The following is a 23,115-nucleotide window of genomic DNA, read 5'->3' as shown; positions in this document are numbered from 1 at the left end:
CTCGGATAATCAGGTTTGAGATCGACAAAGTGAGGCATGCAGTGAGCACAGTAAGGTGAGGCATGCAATGGGCACAGTAAGGCGAGGCATGCAATGGGCACAGTGAGATAAGAAAAAGGCAAAATAAAGCCTGTTCCTGTCAGCGGTTGTTCCGGCTTCCCCTTCAGCTTCTAGACAGACTAGTCGGAAGGGGGTCGTCTTATCCCAAAACCAACCTTTTAGTTCAGGGGGTCGTCTTATATGCCCAGTCGACTTTTATGCCGGCAAACACGGTATACATCATTAGTAGGGTTAAACAAAATAAATACACATACTTTGGTTGATCACATTTTTTATTTTTTTTATTTTTTATGTACATTTTCTTGAAGTTATACAAATAAATGAAAAAAATGCAACACACAAAAATAAAATGGAAGAAAATTTAAAATGAACACACCTTTATCTCAAAATCTATCCACTGCATTCATTTTATTACTAAAACAGACATCCCATTTTAGATTTGTCCCAAGCAATTTCACTACAACTTACATTTTCAAACAAACACATTTCATTCATAAAAGGTTGTTATAAGAACAGAATTAGCTGGGGATATCACTTTAACTTTGACCTACATGTGTGAAACCAGCTGTTATTAAAAGGTTTCTCTACTTTCAGCATAAAAATGGGCATCCTCCTTGAATCAGGAAACTGATCCCTTTCAGGATCTGTTCTCTGAAACACTTTGAGGTGCCACAGTGGCAATACCAGGTTTCACTGTGGAGATACACATGGACTCAAATTCCTACGCTTTATTGCTAGGAATGCCAGTTTCCACTTATCGGTCATATACATCCTGCAGCCACTATGACACACCAGTGGAAGGGGACAAGGCTTCCGAGCACCACCGGATTTATAAAATGTTTATCTGGTTCAAGAATGCGCAGCATAGTGAAATTCCACAATGGCAGCCTTTGGCATAAATGTTATAGAACACATCATTCATGTCAATGGACCAAAGCTGCTCTGTGCAGTCAAAAACTAGGTTTCAAACCCATTCATTTAAAACACAAGAGTCATTCTTTGCCCTGGCAGACCCAGAACGTAATCTAAACACCTGACTGACATATCTAGGTAAGGACTGATTTTTTTGCTGAAAGTAGAAAAAAATCCTTTGGATAAAACCTGCGAAAGTAACAGCCACAAAGATAACCAAGACTCAATCCAGCAGAGTCTTTCTAGGGGTTCCTGCATGTAGGTCAGCTTTAAACTGTAGAACAGAGAATGGAATGGGCATCTACAACCTAATCACTAGCCGATAGCCATGAAGGCTACCACAATGTCCTGCACTGAATTGATAAGGCTTACAAAAATAAAGCAGTTCACTCACACATCAGCACACATGATGAAGCAGACCAATTAGCCTTTGATTATCCTTTATCAACCTCAAGCATGTGAGGTTATTTTATTACAGAATATCGCTTTCCTGAATACACAATACTCTGTTCCACTATTGTAGCAAAAGTTAAAAAGGGCACTTTTTTTTTTTTTACCTTTTTTGGGCATTTGATTATTAATTTTTTTTGGCTAACACACAATAAATACCAAATCTTAAGAAACAGACAACATAAAAACTTGAGAAAAATGCAATCCAGGTAATGGCAAATAAAATATCGCTACATAACCCTTGTGGCCTGAAGTCATGATAGTACAGAGAAAACCTGCTTTCCCTTTGGAAAGCCGACCCTTAATGAGTCTATTTGGGCATTGAAGGGTTTAATGCTTATTGACCAAAAACATTAAATAAAAATTCAAGTATCGAGACAAAAAAATTAAATGCAGTGGTGCATGATCATGCTATATAAGTGGTTGAAAATAAACGTTTAAGCTGGCCATACCAGACTGCCATATTGTTGACAAAAGCTCACAGCTTCCTTTTGCTTATTCCAAGTACAATTTTTCAACAACTTTATGCTCAGCTCAACATTTCCAGCATTATGAACATCAAACTACTGATTTTCTTGTTGCACATAGCAATCATTTGTGAATTCCATATGTAACAAAGTTATTGCACACAATGCTCAATGACCCATTGCTTATGAAAGACACATAGGATGTGGCCAGCGTCCAGATCATGGCTGCAACACTGCATCAAACAGGTACTCATGTGTTTTGGGTCCTCCTGATGACCCCCACGGCCTCCATCTGAGGTAACACCGTGAAAATACTATAAATCTTACCATTGTTTACTACCCAAGAAAGATGTATGACAACACAAGGTGATACAAACCCAACAGAAAAAAATAAGCAATCTACTGCCTGAATATGACCAACTGCTAAAACAAGACCTGTAAACCAGGAGTTATGGCATAATACTTCTGGATCTTAGCAGTCCTTATTACATTGTAGCAGCTCCATGTAGGTCCAATGGCGGCCACTACAAGAATATTGTCTGTGCCAGCATTTACTATCATTTTTTTTTCAGATTACGTATTATGGCCAAAAAGTGAATAAAAACAGAAGTCAGTCTTTAATAAATTCACGTGGAATTTTTCTGTTGAAATGTATATTCTATGAATGATACAGTCCTCTGTCCCATATGCCAGAACCTAAAGCTACCTTTCGAGGACAGTTGTCAGACAGGTCCAGGTACACAAAAAAGAATGGCAGCTCTTGTTAAATTAATTCATTCCATGGCGAACAGAAATGGATCAATTTGGGATGACAAAATGTAGCAAACATTTTGCTGATAGGAAGACAAAGCGGCGACAAATGTGGGATTAGCCATACTTACTGCTAGTTACAGTCCAAGAAAATCTACATTATATACATATATCTTTATGTACACTATAGTATATACACTGGTAGTGTAGTACAAAAAGGAAATGAGACCAGAAGTAACCTTGGCCAATAGTAACCTTTCCTCCGAGTCTCTGATAGCACAGCCCACCATTACACGCAGCCGTTATTGGGGTCACACCTTCTTTGTTTTGGTTGCCGTTCTCAAAGCTTGGTTGGGAATAAAGTGCAAGGTATATATATTTTTCAAAAGAACATGCAGCAAACTGATATTCATCAACACTGCACAATGTCCAATGGAAACATCTGCTTGTGCGATCAGCAGATCCTTCTGTATTTGTTTCTTTTTCTTCAAGAAAGTTCATTCTTCAGGATAAATTTACCAGTTGCATACCTCCCCAATAGTTTTAGTAAACTCTACACACGATTTACACAAAAGCCCAGAGGGGGCTGGTAGAGGATTTATAGCCATGTATAGAGAAAGATGTATTATTATGGGAAAAATCCTAAGATATATAGTCTTTGCCAGTAGCTGGGATGATATAAAGTCTGTGAAAGATTTCACTCTGTGCAAATTCTTTGTAGTTCCAAGACTTGCCAAGCATTTTGAGGATTTCCCAATTGGTTTGTGATCAGCTTTGTGCAGTACAAATATTGTCCTCCTCATTCAGACATTGTATTAGTGCTTAATAAATGAGAACAAGGACGTAGATCCAACCAACAGCACTAGAAAGTAGTTTCACTAATCCTGAATTGTGCAAATAAACATTTAAAGTGATGTCTGCAGGAAGTATAATAAAAGCAAGGTGCAAGCTACTTACATATAGATTTACATATACCTCTGCACTATAAACGTTCAGTACCAGCTGACGATAAAGGAGCATACACAGTGGTGCAGAGGGAGAAATATACTCCTGGCAGACCATCTGAATTCAGGTCCAGGTAAAGATCCATCACAGTCTGCCTACCAGGCTATACACCCATATGAATCAGACTGGAATAACACACCGTGTTGCATTGCAGAACTTTGCATATCCTGTTCAGTAGGAAAGATGTCCTACTTTCGTGGCATAGTAACATTTTACAACTTTATGGCTATTCTAGCCATAGTAATGCAAACGATCCATAACTCAGATTCATGAAGAGTTCCAATGTTTCAGATTCTTACAGCAGTTGAAGGGAATTTGCAACTTGATAGAGAGCCACACTATTTTAGACGCTGGACAATCTGCACCTTGTCTGATGCTAGTGAAGAGCCTGAAGAATAGAATAAACCTGAAGCTCTGCCACAGTGCTTGCAATGTTTTTTTATAGAGTAAGCCATAAATGCAGATTTGAAGATGGTGGAGACAAAGCTTTATGCGCAAATGCTGCCTTGAAGCGCATATAGTCGGCGTTCTATGCAAAATTTACCTGTGAGGAGAAATAGAGGGCATTAATATGTTTAGCAGGACATAAAATATCATATTGTCAGTTCTACAACATGGACTGTACTCCTCACCCTAATAAACAGCGTAAACCTAGTTAATACACATGATTTGATCCACAGAATTTAAAAACAATTCAGGTGCTCCAAGAGCATTTTTATAGCTGTAATAAGGACTACTTACCACATACCTTTTAAAGGGTTGTCTACATCTCTAGCATTGGCTGCTTGCATTTCCAGCTATTTTAACCGTTTCTGGACTGCCCCACATAAATTTACTGTGGCAGGGCGGCCCAGGTGCGTAGGTACGTGTTTTTGTGCACCGGGTTTAGGGGGAGCGCGCACCGCTTCCGCTGGGATTAGACACAACGGGGGCCAATTAGTGGGTCCGGCATCTGCGATGGCCGATCGTTCACAGGTAAGCAAGGCAAATGGCGGATCTGTCAGGAAGGGAAAGAGAGATCTTGTGATTTAGCTAAGCTTAATCACAGATCTCTTTTCCTTCAGTGTGATATTGCCCCACACAGTTAGTAAGCACCTCCCTAGGAAACATTTAACCCTGGTGTTAAGCCCTTCCCTGCCAGTGTTATTTATACAGTAAGCAGAGCATTTTTATAGCACCGATCACTGGTCGCCAAAATATGTCACTCAGTGTCAGATTTGTCCGCTGCAATGTCGCAGTCCCACCAAAAAATAAATAACTCGCAGTTCGCCGACATTACCAGTAAAAAATAAAAGTCCCTAAATCTATCCCATAGTTTGTAGACGCTATAACTTTTGGGCAAACCTATCAATATGCGCTCATTGTGATTTTTTTTCAAAAAATATGTAGAAGAATACATATTGGCCTACATTGATAAAGAAATTTGTTTTTTTTACATCTGTATTATAGCAGAAAGTAAAAAAAAAAATGTTTTTTCCAAAATTGTCAGTCTTCTGTTGCTCTATTTGTGGGCAAAAAAAATATCAATTTTATTTGCGTGATAAATAGGGGGTGTTGTGGCGCGCACTACTACAACATAATAAATAAACAATGACTATAAAAAGTGCTGTAATATAATAAATATATTAATGTGCAAATAAGCAATTAATTTATTTATTATATTACAGCACTTTTTATAGTCATTGTTTATTATGTTGTAGTAGTGAACACCACAACACCCCCTATTTATCATATCATTTTGAGTGTGTGAACACTTTTTTGGTTGAGGCAGCTGCTTAATTTATTAGTATTTTAGTTTAATTTGGTTTGCGCATTAGTTCCCCCATTCCAATAATTTATTTTGCGTACAGCATCACACGACCGCCCAATTGTCAGTTAAAGCGACACATTGCCGCATTGCAAAAAAATTGCCTGGTCAGGAAGTCGGTAAAACCTTTCCGGAGCTGAAGTGGTTAAATAAAAAAAAGTTATACCACATGCATTCCTCATCCTCCTTTTAATCTATGTTAGGAACTTGTTATAATGCAGGATGTTACAGATTAATATTATAGAATAATAAAATAACATAAAATATATACATAAAATAATACATAATAATATACATACAATATATAATATAATATAATATTATAACAGCATAGCAAGACGACTCATCCATTTAGGTGAATAGCATTTTCTTTTCACCGACTATATAATTACATGGAATCACCAGCAGAGGTCCCCCTTATTACTAGGAACTACTGGTAACCCCTGCTAGCCTGCTGAAAATATCCCTTATGTCAATGTTTACTTTAATCCATCATGAAAACTGACGTTTAGCTTTGAATAATAAGATGGTGATTTATACTACTCAGTGTGAAATTTAAGCTTTCCATACCCGGCTAAGTCACACGCCACAGCTTTCACTCACTTGTTTATCATTTGAACATTTGTAATGGATCCGCTACCAAATGCCATCATTTTCTTTTCTAGGATTGCGGCTACAGGATTCCTAGAAATTATAACACAAGTGCAGCCAAGAGTGTCTTTCCCAAGTACCACTGTCATATCATTTTACTGGACGCCATGGCATTCTGCCACTTTATCTACAGCCAGAGTACCTTCCCTATGCCGCAGCATGGCCGAGCGATGGCTTCACTGTATAACCCCAATCAAAGAAAAATAAATAATATAACAACAAGTGAACTTACATTTGCTGATGTTGTCCACATCTGCTTGATCTGTCATGAAGTTGACCAATCCATCCATCAGAAGTAAAGCTTTATGATACCTCTGTACACAGTCTTCCCTGTGGTTAAACATTTCATCCAGAGCTGCCGACTGTACCTGTGGGCATAATTCATAGATAGAGTTATGGAGTACATAGGGAATTTGGAGGCATACATTAAAAAGTTATCTAGAGGCTATAATACTTTAAAGCACAACACAAATGTCTGCAAGAATAGGGACCAAACATTGATCTTTACACTGAAGGCATCCATGTTTATTAAATAAGGCAAAAGGACAATGTGTAAATGGCAGAATCCCCATGGAAATAACCTGTAAACATAAATTTATTGTTCCGATTGCTATAAAAAATGAAATTGCACAGCTTGCTGCAGGTTATAGTACATCATTACTTTTTGTACACGGTTGTATCCTACCATAATAAAAACAAGAATGTTTTTTTAGCAGCTTAAAGCTGAATTCAACCACTTTGTGAAATGTGAAGGCAAACTATGAGCCGAGTACAAGGAGGTGCATGACATCTCCTGGACTTATCTCTATTATTTACATCTGACAGGTTTATTGCTGTGCCAGAGAGATGCTCCAGGATTGGAAAGGAGAGAAGTACACACAGCAGCTATGTCTGGCCCTTTCCCCTGCTGCCCCCACTTTGCATTTTGTGAATGTGTTCACATAATACCAAGGCTTCTGTGATTGGGCAGAAGGAGGGGAGGGGCGGGTACAGCAGCTGCAGTGACTCTACTGTTGAAGATACAGAGATCAGAAGGATCAGTGTTGGGCTCCAGAAATCGTACTATAAACCTGTCAGATGTAAATAAGAGAGATAAGTCCAAAAGTCATGTGTGCCATCACTTTTTACAAAGGAGCCAAACTCCTGGAATTCAGCTTTAATAACTTATTGGGAACAGTAAAAGATACAGTTGTAACTCAATCACTTACTATATTCTCTACTGCACAAAAGACAATTGATTTAATTAGTTCAGTCATGCATTGAAGTGTAAGGAGTGCTCAATGAATTCATCAATAATTTGTAAGCTGTGTTCTTACCATTTGGACAGTGTAGCTGAAGATAAGCTTCTCAGCTGTGATGCTGTTGATTCGATCCATCAACTTCTGTTTGTCAGCAAAGAACCTCTGGAGCCGTATGTTAAGACAGTGACATGAGGACACACTAGATTTATACAGTTCATTCAACTTCTTCACCACTAAGGGAAAAGTAGATTATGCAAAACAGTCAGAAACGATCCATATATTACAAAGCAAATTTTAAAAACTGTACCTTCTGAACCCTTAAAAGCCTAAAGGATAACTAAAGGCAAACTTGTTTTTAGTTCGGGATAGGGTGGAGAGGGATTCGAACACCTGTCAGGTTTTTACTGCTGTCTGTGTCTCTGTTAGGGAGAATTTTTACCATTTACTGTTATCACCAAAAGTAAAAGTGAAAGAAAGTCCCAATTTTTGGCTGTTACCAGAACAGGAATAGAGGGGAAATCCTTCAATGGGGCACTAGTTCTGGTGACAACCAAGGATTTTCTCACTTTGGAGAGACTTCCCCTCACTTCCTGTTTTAGCTATGGTACAGGAAGTGAAATCTGCTCAATGGGACACAGATGGCAAAAAAAGTTGCAAGGATTATAGCCCTCCCTGGATTCACACCTATGCATTTTTTTGTGCTTTTTGCATTTTGCAGATCTGCACTACAGTCCATTTAACATGGTTTCCTATGGAACACATTCTGTAGTGCAAATCTGAAAAATGCAAAAAGCACTAAAAATGCATAGGTGTGAACCAGGCCTTACACTATCCAAAATGACAAAAAAAGAAAATGCATGCATATATGACACAGCTGGTGCCTCTTTTGAACACCTTGGGCCAGATCCACAACGAACTTACGGCGGCGTATCTATTGATACGCCGCGTAACTTCTAGGATGCGCCGTGGTATCTTTGTTTTGTATCCACAAAACAAGATACGCCTGAATGTGGGGTAGATCCGACATAGGTGCATATTTACGCTGGCCGCTAGGTGGCGCTTCCGTTGATTTCCGCGTAGAGTAAGCAAATTAGCTAGATACGCCGATTCTCAAACGTACTCCCCCCCCCCCCCCCCCGCCGTGCATTTTTTTACGTCGTTTACGCAAGGCTTTTTTCGGCGTAACGTTACCCCTGGCTCTATGAGGTGTACGCAATGTTAAGTATGGACGTCGGGACAGAGTTGAATTTACCGTTGTTTGCGTAAAACGTTTGCGAATAGGGCTTTGCGTAAATTACGTTCACGTCGAAAGCATTGACTATTTGCGACGTGACTTCGGACCGTGGTCATCGGTTAACCGATGAAGCTGACTAGGACATAGGATAAATAACCGATCGCGTCAGAACGCGGTGACGTAAAACACAACGACGTGCTGAAAAAAACAAAGTTCAATGCTTCCAAGCATGCGTCGACTTGATTCTGAGCATGTGTGGGTTTTTAACCAATGCTTTTGCATACTAACGATTGGTTTTGACCTATCGGTTAGGCGTCCATCGGTTAAATTTTAAAGCAAGTTCCTATTTTTTTGACCGAAGGTTAACTAACCGATGGGGCCCACACACGATCGGTTTGGACCGATGAAAACGGTCCATCAGACCATTCTCATCGGATGGACCGATCGTGTGTACGCGGCCTTAAATTATAACTAAGGGCCAGTTCACACCAGACGCAGTTCCGTGTGCTTTTTTTTCTGCACAAAATGCATGCACAGTGTTTTCCATGTATTCCAATGGCTCTAGTTCACACCATGCAGTCAGTTTCCGGTCAGTTTCTGCACTGGAAACTGACTGCATGGTGCCAGCTAGAGCCATTGGAATACATGGAAAACACTGTGCATGCATTTTTAGTGCAGAAAAAATGCACAGGAAACTGTACGGAACTGCGTCTGGTGTGAACTGGCCCTAAAGGCAAAACTTTAGTGTTGGATGGAGTGGAGAGGGATTAGAACCCCTATCAATTTTTATCACTATCTGTGCTCCCCCCCCCCCCATTAGGGAAATTCCCCCTATTTGTCCTGTTTATTATTATTGAAAGTGAAAGTAAACAAACCCACTTACCCTGTTTAACCGTGGACGAGAGACACAGTTTACCAGTCTTGACTTGCTCCATGGCAGTTTGTAGCCCATTCGAGAGAAGCTCTGCTGCTTTCAGATAAAGAACTAGCTGTTCCGCATAACTAGAGAGGAGAACAAAAGTTAACCCCAGGAAGATACGAAGAAAAAACACTTTTTAAAATATTAGCATTTTTTTATTTTACTGTTTGTATAAGCTTTTTTCATAGCTTCAGCCTGCTAACTGCTTCTGTGAAAGTGTCTCTCTCTCTAGGAGGTACAAGCCGGTTGGTGTAAACAAGCCATGTCATTAATATGATTTTCTTTGATAGTGATCACATGATCGGTAACCATTCTAATTGGCTCCAGATTACTAGATCTGACATGACAGCTGTTAAATATAGTGTGGTCACATAACTAAGCCTAACGGGTGCTGGCTACTTCTTCTGTCACTTGACATTTAATAACATATCCTCAGCACCCTGCATTCAGATTTGAGGTGGGAAGTGGTAATCATTGCTATTCTACAGTTATATCAGGCAGCAAGAAATTATGGCATTAAGTTTGTTTGAATTTAATTTGCCATGAAGGAAAACATGGAGGCTGCCATTGCTGGCCTTGCTTTTTTTTTTTTTACAAATGCTAGCTATTCTTTTTTTTTTACAAATGCTAGCTGTCTGTGTCCAAAGATGTATCATCCCTTCAAATTTTTCACATTGTTCTAGCACAGCTTTAACTAATTTAATTTTCCAGATGCTTTTAATTATTATGTTTTTGACTGTACTAAATACAAGTCTATTAGGTGGATTCATAGAGAGTTAGGCCGGCGTATCAGTAGATACGCCGACCTAACTCGGAATCTGCACCGTCCTAAGTTTAAGTGTATTTTCAAAGATACACTTAAACACAGATACACTTAAACCTAGCTAAGATACGACAGCCTGCGCCGTCATATCTTAGGGTGCAATATTTAGGCTGGCCGCTAGGTGGCGCTTCCATTGAGTTCGGCGTAGAATATGTAAATGACTAGATACGCCTATTCATGAACGTACGTGCGCCCGTCGCAGTAAAGATACGCCGTTTCTGTAAGAGATACGCCGCCTAAAGATAAACATGCCCCCTAGGTGGCGTAGCCAATGTTAAGTATGGCCATCGTTCCCGCGTCGAAATGTAAAAATTTTATGTCGTTCGCGTAAGTCGTCTGTGAATAGGGCTGGACGTAATTTACATCCACGTCGAAACCAATACGTCCTTGCGGCGTACTTTGGCGCAATGCACACTGGGATATGTACACGGACGGCGCATGCGCCATTCGTAAAAACGTCAATCACGTCAGGTTACCCCCCATTAACATAAAACACGCCCCCTCAGCCTAATTTGAATTAGGCGCGCTTACGCCGGCCACATTTAAGCTACGCCGCCGTAAGTTAGGAGGCAAGTACTTTTAGGTAGATTCACGTAGGGGCGCCTAACTTTAGGGCGGCCTAGCCTTTTTAGGCTACACCGCTGTAAATTAGTTAGGCTAGTAGTGATTCACAAACCACTTACCTGCTAATCTACGGCGGTGTAGCCTAAAACGAGCGGGCGTAAGGGCGCCTAATTCAAATGAATTGGAGGGGGACGTTTTTTGACACTGCGCATGCGCTGGACTACATTTCCCAGTGCGCATTGCGGCTAAGTAGGCCGTATGGGCCTATTGATTTCGACGTGTACGTAAACGATGTAAAACCCGATTCGGACGACTTGAGCAAATGACGTAAAAAATTCGAACCTCGCGGCGGGAACGGCGGCCATGTTATTCCACCTGATAGGTGGAATAACTTTAGGCGGCCTATCGCTTACGGAAACAACGATAAGCCGACCTAACTCTTTGTGAATCTACCTATTTGTGAATACAGTACTTGCCTATCTAACTTACGGTAAATACGATACGCTACGCAGCCTTAAAGATGTGGTGCTCTTTATTAATCCAGCTATATGTCTCCTTTATAAAGAACAGTCTGAAAGAAAGCGCCCAATGATGAGGCTGATCAGTCACAGTGACTAACAGCAGGTAACATCAGTCATTGTTTTCTTGTCTCTGTAACTATTGTTAGTAAGATGCATGGTAGCGCTTATACATTTCATACATTTGTTAAAAGCATTAAATGGCTTACTCATTACTGAATAAAAGGACAATGGGCCAACTGTGTTCCTGGGACCTCAAAAGGCTTAAGCAACCCATAGATGATTTTTTTTCTTTCCTTCGACAGGTAAAAGGAAAGAAAACCACTCAATTCCCCCCATGAACACAGTCAGTGTGCTGATTGGGGGAATACCTCCCACAGCACTATTGTATTCTGCCAGCGAGGGGTCGCAGGCAGTCTTCCTGGGCAGCAGAAGACAAATCAATACTTATACCTCTAAGGCCTCGTACACACACGACCGAACATGTCTGCTGAAACTGGTCTGCGGACCAGTTTCCGCGGACATGTTCGGTCGTCTGTACGGCCGACCGGACCGGATTCCCGGCCTAGCGGACAGGTTTCCAGCGGACAAATCTATCTTAGCATGCTAAGAAACATGTCCGCTGGAAGCCTGTCCGTCGGACATGTTCGGTCGTCTGTACGACTCACCGGACATGTCCGCTCGGCCGAAAGCCCTCGCATGCGTCGAAGTGATTCGACGCATGCGTGGAAGCATTGACCTTCCAGGGTCGCGCACGTCGCCTCGTCGTTACCGCGTATCCTGTCTGCGGGAGATTTGATCTGATGGTGTGTACAGCCATCAGACCAAATTATCCCAGCGGACATGTCCGATGAAAACGATCCGCGGCCGGTCCCTGCTGATCCTAGCGAATTTTGATCCATGTATGGCCGGCTTAAGGTAGAACAAGCCTCAGACACTGATAAGCACGCGCATAACTTTTTTTAATAAACAGTGCACAGGGTAAAGTGTCTTGTATAAAGTAATCCATAACAATTAGAATTTGCCTTGTGTCCTACCAGTACAAGAGTGATTCTGACTTGTTATGGATGATGAACATTAGATGCATATTTATAAAGTGCCAAAGAGGACTTTTGCCAAACATTCACTGGTGGTGGTGAATCAATCACTGTAATTTAAACATATGGACCTAGAAGATTTACCTAAAGTGAATGTTCGGAGAATGTCAAGTTTACGGCTTTATAAATATGCCTATTGGTCATTTTCTTCGTGCATGAGGTGTCTGAATATGCCCGTAACTATGTGGCTGTGATGCTCATAACATTATATTCACGACATCTTAAAGCGGTGGTTCACCCTAAAAACTACATTTTTTTATTCCACTGCCCCCCCACATTACAATTCGATTAAGGCTCTTATTATTTTTTTCCTGCTGTACATACCTTATTACAGCATATTCACCCGTGCATCCGGGTTGCGAGTCCCGCGGGAGTGGGCGTTCCTCACATGTGTTTGATTGACATTTTGCCCAAAAACGAGCCCCCCCCCCGTCGCGTAAGCCGCGTCACGATTGGCGAAAGGAGCCGAACGGCGATGCGCATGCGCAGTATAGCGCCGACTCGCCGTTCGGCTCCTTTCGCCAACCGTGACGCGGCTTACGCGACAGGGGGGAGCTCGTTTTTGGGCAAAACGTCAATCAAACACATGTGAGGAACGCCCACTCCCGTGGGACTCGCAACCCGGATGCACGGGTGAATATGCTGTAATAAGGTATGTACAGCAGGAAAAAAATAATAAGAGCCTTAATCGAATTGTAATGTGGGGGGGCAGTGGAATAAAAAAAAGTTGTTTTTAAGGGGGAACCACCGCTTTAATTACATTTCAGTTAGCATCTGGTTATTTTTCTGTTGATCATCTCACAAGGAATTCTCACCTCCACTCTCTGCTTAGAAGGCTGATCTGATCGGCCACGACACTCTCTTGCATCTGGTACTCAGATGTGACAGATGCACTGGTATCCACAGAGCTTCCCTTGAGGCTGGCAATCTCCATGACTGAATGAGCAAAGGCCAGACTGAACCGTAAGCTGCGGAGGGTGTCCGTGTGCTCTTGCTGAAATTGATTAAAAGTCCAGGCGTTATTTCTAAGACAATGGAAACACAAATACCTATACATCTCTTAAGCCCTGTACACACGATCGGTTTGTCTGATGAAAACGGACCGATTTCATCGGACAAACCGATCGTGTGTGGGCCCCATCGGTTTGTTTTACATCGGTGAAAAAAAAATAGAACATGTTTTAAAATTTTCCTATGGATAAAAAAACGATAGAAAAAAACGATCGTTTGTGTGGAAGTCCATTGGTCAAAAATCCACGCATGCTCAGAATCAAGTCGACGCATGCTCGGAAGCATTGAACTTCATTTTTCTCAACACGTCGTAGTGTTTTACGTCACCGCGTTGGACACGGTCGGATTTTTGACTAATGGTGTGTAGGCAAGACTGATTAAAGTCAGCTTCATCGGATATCCGACGAAAAAAAAACATCGGATTAGATTCCATCAGATATCTGATCGTGTGTACAGGGCTTTAGACATCATGGATAGCTTTTGAACTTTTACAATAAGAACAATAGTAATCTTTGCTACTGGGCTAGTTTCACACCCTGATCAGTTCAGATTATAAGAACAATAGTTTAGCAATATGGCAGTACAAATTACATGGGTCTGTGCAAGCCCTTAGGAGTACATTTAAAGTGGTTCTAAAAAGGTAGAAGGTTTTACCTTAAAGGGGTTGTAAAGGTTTGTTTTTTATTTTCTAAATAGGTTCTTTTAAAAGCTAGTGCATTGTTGGTTCACTAACCCTTTCCTTCGATTTCCCTTCTAAATGTTTTTTTTCTTTGTTGGAATTTCTCACTTCCTGTTCCTCCTCAGTAAGCTGTTCTGGCTGACTAACCCCCAGCCAAAACATGAGGGCAAGCTTACTGAGGAGGAACAGGAAGTGAGAAATTCAGACAAAGAAAAGAAAAACATTTAGAAGGGAAATCGAAGGAAAAGGTAAGTGAACCAACAATGCACTAGCTTACAGGAAACTATTTAGAAAATAAAAAAAATAACCTTTACAACCCCTTTAATGCATTCTATGCATAGGGGCTAAAAAATTGATCGTCTATCCAGCGCTGTGTCCAAGAGCAACATTGCTGCTCTCTCCCCTCACTGGCTCAGAGGCAGCAGCGGGAGCCACTGCTCCTGCTGCTTGCAATCACAGCTAGTGAGGAGAGAGCAGGGATGGGGCTTCACTGTGGCACACACTTCATGGCTTGGGAGTGAGCCCGTATGAGTGCCCCTACAGCAAGTAGCGACTATGGGGGCATTCAGAAGGGAAGGGGAGCCAAAAGCAATGGTGGAGAACCCAAGAACAGGAGGATCAGGGATGCTTGGTGCAAAGCCATTGCATAGAGCGAGAAATTGTAAACTTGTTTATTATTAAAAAATAATATATTATATATATATATATATATATATATATATATATATATATATATATATATATATTATAATATATTTTTGTTCCTCTTTACAATCACTATGGGCTTGTTCACACCATACGTGCATGAAAACTGATGGGTACCGATTAATAAACCACACAGATTTCACTTGCAGAGACATTAGTTTGACGTTTTTTCCTTTACAGAAAACTGCATACATGCTGCGCACTTGATACCAGTGTTGCGGTGTGAACAGGGCACATAGAGAACCATTTTTTTTTTGTGTCCTTCCAGAATGCGTGCAGAACACCTGACGTCTCTGCACCATGATAATAAAAGGATATAGATGCAGTTTCTATAGTAACTTCACTGTTTTTAGAGGTGGGAGGGTATGCGTGCGGACATTCTACTATTCCACAGCAGATTACCCATGACCTAATTAGCTACTTGCTCATCATGCATGCTTGCAGCCAAATGCCAAGTGAGCACTAATTGCTCAATATGCTTACAGCTTGATGTATTCCAGGTTTCCAGCTGAGCCTAGCAAGATTTTTCTGTGACTTATTACTGAACTCCTGTGGTTTAGTCCTGTGTACACGTGTTATATCGGGTAAGGTGTGCACAGGAAACAGGAGTCGTCTTTGATGATGTCCATTAATATAGACAGGAAGGGCTAGACTAAAAAAAAAGTGTTGTTCCATCTGTGGTCTCAAACCACTTGCTATGTCAACATTTCTCTTGAACTACATTACAGTTTGCACAAAAAAAATTAACTAAAATATCTGTACCTCCATGAGCGTCTCCTCAGGAAGCTCGGGAACTTCAAACATCACAACTCCTTCAGCATTTGCTGTAGTGGCTTCTGGAAATGTGTACCTGAGGCTGGAGGGAGCTTCAAAGGTCTCACCTCCTGCGCCAACCACAACATGTCTGCCAGTGTATGAGCCAGCTGAGCTTTGAGAACTTGAAGATCCAACTAAAGTGTGAAAAAGAGAAAGAAAAAAAAAAGGTATTACTACACAAGGATAACCAACAGGTAAAAAAGAAAGAAGAAAATAATCACCATGGACATATAAACTAGAGAAAATAAATGTAAGTACTGTCCATAACAACCAACTAAAAATCTCCAACACACAGAAATGTAAATTCTTTCTCCATTAGGTATACAAGGACCAGTATTATTAATACAGGGAGAGATTTACCTGAGAAGAGCCGGGTTCGGGCTGCTTGGGTAGTAGCTGTGCCATCAGAGGGAGAACCCACAGTGAAGATGACAGGAGCTGGACTGAGAGAGCCCTGTGCCCCACTGGGAAAATTTCCTCCATAGCCAATTAAAGGTGCTAAAAAAACATACAAAACTTTATAGAAAATACAAGTAAACATTTACAAATGATTTCAAAATCTTAAAGCAGTTTTTGTGAGGTCTTCAAAGGACCCTTCAACTCCAGTCTTATAATTCTGAACACAGATTGTAAATGAAACCTGTGCTGAGAGAAATATGGTGACTGCCACTGCTAAATCCTTCTGAAATAGCTCGTTTTCAAAAGGAGGGGTCAGCAAATAAAAGCTTACTGTGCTGTCTGGTTGCTGTAGCTTGAAACAAGTCTTTAGCACACTTCAGTACTGTACATTCATTAGGATCTCTATTAAGCACGCCAAACTGGAGCAGAAAGGTCTTCAAGGAAGACTCTAATAGGTTAGTGAATGTTCCCTTGGGTAGTATTTACAAACTAAAGCTAGTCATAGACAGTTCAAATCTCAGCCAGTTCAGCAGGAACCGCCCAAGATCTGAACCATGTATGGGCAAGCTGAGTGTACCCAAGTTGATCGATCTACTTGGGTAAAACCAGCCTGCCGGATTTGACATGCAATTACCGTTAACGGCTTTTATAGTCACTAGCAATAATCACTGTGTCCCCCCGTGTTTGCAGGAAAGAAATTTGCTCAGTTTATGGCCTAAGATAAACAGCACATCATAACAGACATGACCTGGATCGGACTACAATGTATGTTTCCAATGCATTGTAAGTAAAGATCAGGGAAAACCTGAATATACAGTATATTTAGAATGATGACTGAAAAGAAGGACCTTCGCAAAGTAATTTAATACACAGAATGGTGTTTATTTCCTAAAGCTGGACAGTACAAAAATCAGGCTCACCTCTGCATAGAAACCAATCAGCTTCTAACCTCAGCTTGTTCATTTAAGCTTTGGCAATAAAACCTGGAAAGCTGACTGGTTTCTATGCAGAAGTGAGCATGATTCTGCACTCTCCAGCTTCAGTAAATAAACTCAATGGCCCGGATTCACAGACACTGGCGCATATTTATGCCGCCGTAGCGCAGAGAGGCAAGCACTGAATTCACAAAGCCAGTGCTTCCAAATCTGCGCTGGGTTTCCAAGGCGGAAGTGGAAGTGGGCGTGAGCCATGCTAATGAGGCGTGACCCCACGCAAATGATGGGCCGAGCACCAGACAGATACGTATCGCCAACTGCGCATGCGCCATCCCGTGGGCGCATCTCAGTGCGCATGCTCACAATCACATCGGAACAACTGCCTAAGATACTTCGAATCACTGCCTACGGCGTGAACGTAACCTACGCCTAGTCATATTCACGTCCTACAAAAACTAAGTAAAATACGTTGGCTTGTGTTCCCTGGTGCAGCCCTTTACATGGATGCTACTGAGTTACACCTCCTTTATGGGGCATAACTTTACGCCGGACGTATGACTTTACGCGCACTGCGACGGACGGACGTACGTTCGTGAATCGGCGTATCTCCCTCATTTGTGAATAGAAAATCAATGGGAGCGCCAAATACGGCCAGCGTAAATATGCGCCCACTCTACGCCGGCGTAGGCAAGTTACATTGGTCGGAAGAAGCCTATTTTCAGGAGTATCTTAGTTTTGTGGGCACGGCGCACAGATATGACGGTGCATGTTTGCACTTACGTGGCGTATCTCGAGATATGTCGGCGCAAGTGCTTTGTGAATCCGGGCCATTGTGTCTCAAAAAAATGAGGGAAGCGCTATTGTCCCACACAGCCACAGAGATGTTGCACTAGTTGACTAAGTCATTATGAACTAATTTTTCATGCAATGACTTGAGTTTTCAAGAAAATAAGCTTCAAAAATGGCCCACGCAGGTAGACCAATGTATTTTGCAGACTGTAAAACAAATAGTATGGCAAAGGAACCATAAACACAATCAGTGCCAATAAGCTTCTTAGAAGTCTGGACCAGTTTTTAAGATGTTCATATTCCTGTAAAGTTCCACTGAGCCAGTTGTCTGGGTTTTATGTACAACCAGCGGAAGGTAAGAGAGACATATAAAAGAAAGAAAGATCAGAAAAGAAAGCGATAGAAGGAGGAAAAAACGTTCAGTAAGGCCGCGTACACACGATCACATTTCTGATGGAATAAAATCCGATGGAATTTTTCGTCGGAATTCCGATGAAGCGGACCTTCATCAGTCTTGCATACACACTATCAGACTAAATTCCGACCGTGCCAAAACGCGGTGGCGTAAAACACTACGAGACGAAAAGTTCAATGCTTCCGAGCATGCGTCGACTTGATTCTGAGCATGCATGGATTTTTCTCCGAGTTTCACACAGACGATCGGAATTTACTATTGTTTTTTTTTTACCATCGGAAAAATTTAAAACACGTTCTATTTTTTTACATCGATGGAAAAAAGTCCGATGGGGCCCACACACCATCGGTTTCTCCGATGAAAAAAGTCCACCGGACTTTTTTCATCCGAAAAAACAATCGTGTGTTTTTTCAGGTGTCACTTCGTAGATGGCCTAATCTGGCCGACTGTAAAGAAGGTAGGGAATAATCGATCTAAGGTAAGATACTGGACATGTTTTCATTTATCATTAAAGCGGGGGTTCACCCGTACATAACACTTTTTCCCCTTAGATTCCTGCTCGTTTTGTCTAGGGGAATCGGCTAGTTGTTTTAAAATATGAGCTGTACTTACCCGTTTTCGAGATGCATCTTCTCCACCGCTTCCGGGTATGGGCTGCGGGACTGGGCGTTCCTATTTTGATTGACAGTCTTCCGAGAGGCTTCCGACGGTCGCATTAATCGCGTCACGATTTTCCGAAAGAAGCCGAACGTCGGTGCGCAGGCGCAGTATAGAGCCGCACCGACGTTCGGCTTCTTTCGGCTACTAGTGACGCGATGGATGCGACGGTCGGAAGCCTCTCGGAAGACTGTCAATCAAGAAGGAACGCCCGCTCCCGAAGTGCCATACCCGGAAGCGACGGAGAAGATGCATCTCGAAAACGGTAAGTACAGCTCATATTTTAAAACAACTAGCCGATTCCCCTAGACAAAACGAGCATGAAGCTAAGGGGATTGTTTTTTGAAAAAACTGTTTTATGGGTGAACTCCCGCTTTAAGGTGGTCACACCATCTTCCAAGGCCTGAACAATGGTGCATTTAGCAGATATGAACAGGTAAGATGACAATTTCTATTGGGAAGTGAAAAGGCCCTGTATAGGCCAATGTAATGGGGCCAATTTGGCACCCTTCCCAATCGTCAGATGAAATAAAATTATGTAAACAAGCCAAAGACCCTGGACCAAAATCCAGTCAACCGTGGACAAAACCACCAAATATATAAAATATCCCCTCATTGGGGAATTCCTGAAGCTTCTATTGCTTCACCCGGGATTTGCATGAGCTATACGGGTATGAACGCAATACCAATTTAGAAGTACTTTATAGGATTCAAGGGTCGCAGTATTAAAAGAACATTTCACTACGGTTAACCAAACCTTAATTATGAATTGATTTTAATCAAAATTGGCCTTTACGACCTTTCAGTTAAGGTCTTAAATAATACGTGAGCATAGTTACACAATTTGTGATGTACAGCTACAGCGAGGCAATCATCCAGGTCTTCTATATTATCAGAATTGCCAGTGTGAAAGCCTCCAGTTGTATTACAAGGTAGACTTATATTTATCTTGACATAAATAAAGCACATAATATTACCTTTAGTGATAGTTTAAAAGCTCATAATGAGGGTATAGCTGCTCCCACCAGTCACTGAGCACAGTTCACAAGCACCTGCCAACAAGCTACATCACTCAGCATGACACCCTGTTCGCCCAATGAGGGCATGGCTAAAACATCTGCCAAGAGCCAGTGATGCTTCCAGAGTGATATAAGCACCGGAAAGGAAAGCTTCCTGCTATGTGAACTAGGGCAACACAAATAGTGGTGCAGGAAGAGGCCTAAAGGACAAAAGGATGACACAGCCCATGCAGGAAGCACTGGGTGGATTCATATGCACAGTCTGAGTATATGGCAAACAGTTTCCTCTAAGAGGAAATCTGTGGGCATCATGCTTGGAAACAAGGCAACAGAAATGGCATAATGTATAAAGGAATAAAAAAAAAAACATAGTAAACCTTTCAGTGAAAGAAACCTTTGCATGGTTACATGTATTTAAATGAAAAGAAAGTTAAAGCTGAACTCCAGGAAAAGTAAAATCTATGTTTAAAAATCCACAATGGGTCTAGGAGGCTGCCAATCCTGTGCCACTTGGAGACTCCCTCCATGCTGGAAGATCGGCATTATTTTACAGGATTTTTATAGCACCAACAGTTTTACAATATAAAGGGGACAGTAAAATTACAATACAGTTTAATACAAAAGAAATGGGAGGGACCCTGCTCATGGACCTTACAATCTAAAGGGGGAGGAGGTACAAAAGGTAATAGCTACAGGGGGCATCTGCAGTCTCTTCTCCCCTATAGTCTGGCAGTCACTGTGGTCCACTGCAGAGCCCACAGCCCTGTGCTGGAAGTGAGGGCACCAAGAGGCGGTCCACTGTCAAAGCATAGGGGAGTAGAGGAAAACGCTGGCTGCCAGGAGATCAGCTAAGAAAAAACTCTGTTCCAGGTCACTTAGATACAAGCAAGCATTTTATCCTTGTAGTGTGGGGGCAGCCTCACAGCAAGGTGGGTTTTTATTTTCTCTGGAGATAGACATTAAAGGGTGTATACTGTAAACACAGAGATCCTGCATTATGTCAAACTTGTAGCCCACCTGCTATTTCCATGGGTTTCTCTGCATTGAGGCTGTCTGTGCTGCCAATCTCAGTAGCTTGGGTTCCAAATGCTGCTTTAAGTAGGAGGTCTGTGAGTCTGCCGGTGCTAAGAGACCTATTGGAAAACCAGCATATAGATATTCAGACATTTATTAAACCAACTCAACTGTGCACTTAAAATTGAAATATGTGAAGGGACTACTGTCTTCTATACATCATTTTTAAGCCCTCTTTAGGCTTAGGAAACATAATAACATGATCATATAATTGTTGGTGCCATTAAATAGTTTGACCTTATTGCTTCTTTAAACACACAAGTCACTTGAGAAGAAAACATAGAAACCACATTGTATATAAAGAGTCTGCTAAGGTAATGTTAGCAATAAACAAATAGTTATTCTGAAAAGAAATGTTTTGTACAGATAACTGTACATGTTATCAGCATGTGGCAATTCATTCATTACTTGGCATTGGAATTATTTCAGGACACTGATAAGAGTTCATATGAGCACCTGGAACAAACTTTCCGAGCAGTAGGGTTGATAATAATCTGTGTACACAACTGCACTTCTGTAACACCTTCTAGTTATCCCATCACAAACCTGTGTCCTGAGTAATGTTGGGCATACAGTATTAGAAAATAAAAATAAAAGGATTAGAGCTGTGGAAATTAACTATTAATTCATCGATTAATCTTTAATTTTTTTGATCGATCAAAATTATTTTGATTGGTACTCACCTCTCCCCCGGCTTCCGGGCCTTCAGAGAGTTCCGTCTGAGATCCGGTGACGTCACAGACACCGGCGGGGCTTGCCGTGTCCATCTGAAGGGCTCCTTTGCTGTGCCTTCATATCTGCATGCCAGCGGGACCTTACTATCTGCCACACGCAAGGGCTGTTACACTTCCCTCTATCAACCTGGGATTCTACAGCTATCCACTGGGAGTTGTGATAGTTCCCTTCACAGGACATCTACATGCCAACGGACTGATGTTAACCTCTCCGCATCTGGATTCAGCAGTGGTATCATTGTACACATTTTTATACCAGTATCATACTTGGCTACATGTTTTTATGACTGCTTTTGCTACCGTTTGGCATTACTCGCACCATTTTTACAGTTTATGTAGCTACATTGATTTTATCTCTAGTGCAATATTTATTTTGTTACCTACTTGAAGACTATAAAAGTTTTAATGCTATTCCCATTGAGCGCTGCCTTTGTGTGTTTTTTGGATCCTGCTATCCATTTTTCCAGTGGTTGGTAGCTGCACTGGGAATCAGCCTGCAAGGAGGAGATCAGCTAAAACTAGTTGGATCTGTATATGCGTTATAATTAATCGAAATACGTTGATTAATCGATTAAAAAAAAAAAGAAAACGATTAATCGAACACAAAAATTTTGATCAGTAACAGCCCTAAAAAGGATTAAAAGTGATTGTAAAAGCTTGTTTTAAACAAGCTTTTACAATCACTTTTAATCCTTTTATTTCCTAATACTGTATGCCCAACATTACTCAGGACACAGGTTTGTATGGAGGTTGCATAGGTTAGAATGCATTAAGATAAAAAAAAACTTCTGCCTTTACAACTCTTTTAATCCATCCTTGCTATACAGCAAACCCCTCTGCTGGGTCAGCGTAGCTTGTCAGAATAACCAAACAGCCACTGTATCTGATTGGATGAGCCATTTTCTAGCATAACAAATGACATTTTGTAATTTTATTTTCCTTTCCTTCCATCTATGGCTGACCAGATTTATGACTGGAATAGCATTGACTGTGTTTGATTTTCTCTTTAGATAATTTTTAGCTGCGTTCTTTTAGACCTAATTAATGCTGAATGTGAAGGAAAGGAATTTCTATCGCAATGGTCTTACCCCAGCCATAAAGTGACACTCGGGTGGAAATACATGTAAAGTGTAAATATATGTTGGGAACTAAAAAAAAGTTACAGTATAGCCAACTGTCAAGTGTTAATATCTTCATACGTAATATATCACTAAACAGAATAAATAGATATGCAAATATGAGAAAACCATTCCAAGTATAACCAACCATAAAATGTACTTTTTATCTTGGTGACAGAATTTATTTTGGCCAATTTAAAAAATGCCACCAAGTTACTTTATTATCTCCTGGAAATTCTAAACATCACCAAACTTCGACTATTCTA

The 23,115-nt window shown here is 41.2% G+C and overlaps 1 protein-coding gene across 5 annotated transcripts in view; it reads right to left on the bottom strand.

Annotated features, from left to right (window-relative positions):
• Nucleotides 1-1,553: 1,553 nt before the first annotated feature.
• ULK1 (unc-51 like autophagy activating kinase 1) overlaps nt 1,554-23,115 on the bottom strand; it is a 147,027-nt gene continuing 125,465 nt past the window's right edge. For all 5 annotated transcript variants that reach the window (XM_040347658.1, XM_040347654.1, XM_040347665.1 and 2 more), the window contains 8 exons: nt 20,941-21,056; nt 16,070-16,207; nt 15,656-15,843; nt 13,314-13,492; nt 9,461-9,579; nt 7,419-7,576; nt 6,335-6,470; nt 1,554-4,188 (listed from right to left, as the gene is read on the bottom strand). In XM_040347658.1, the coding sequence (XP_040203592.1) occupies nt 4,133-4,188; nt 6,335-6,470; nt 7,419-7,576; nt 9,461-9,579; nt 13,314-13,492; nt 15,656-15,843; nt 16,070-16,207; nt 20,941-21,056 (1,090 nt within the window). In that variant the 3' untranslated portion in view covers nt 1,554-4,132. The remainder of the gene's footprint in view (nt 4,189-6,334; nt 6,471-7,418; nt 7,577-9,460; nt 9,580-13,313; nt 13,493-15,655; nt 15,844-16,069; nt 16,208-20,940; nt 21,057-23,115) is intronic.

Source organism: Rana temporaria, chromosome 1, assembly GCF_905171775.1.
Source record: "Rana temporaria chromosome 1, aRanTem1.1, whole genome shotgun sequence".
NCBI lineage: Eukaryota > Metazoa > Chordata > Amphibia > Anura > Ranidae > Rana > Rana temporaria.
Note: the sequence above shows the minus strand (reverse complement) of the source record. Positions and strands in the feature narration are given on the sequence as shown.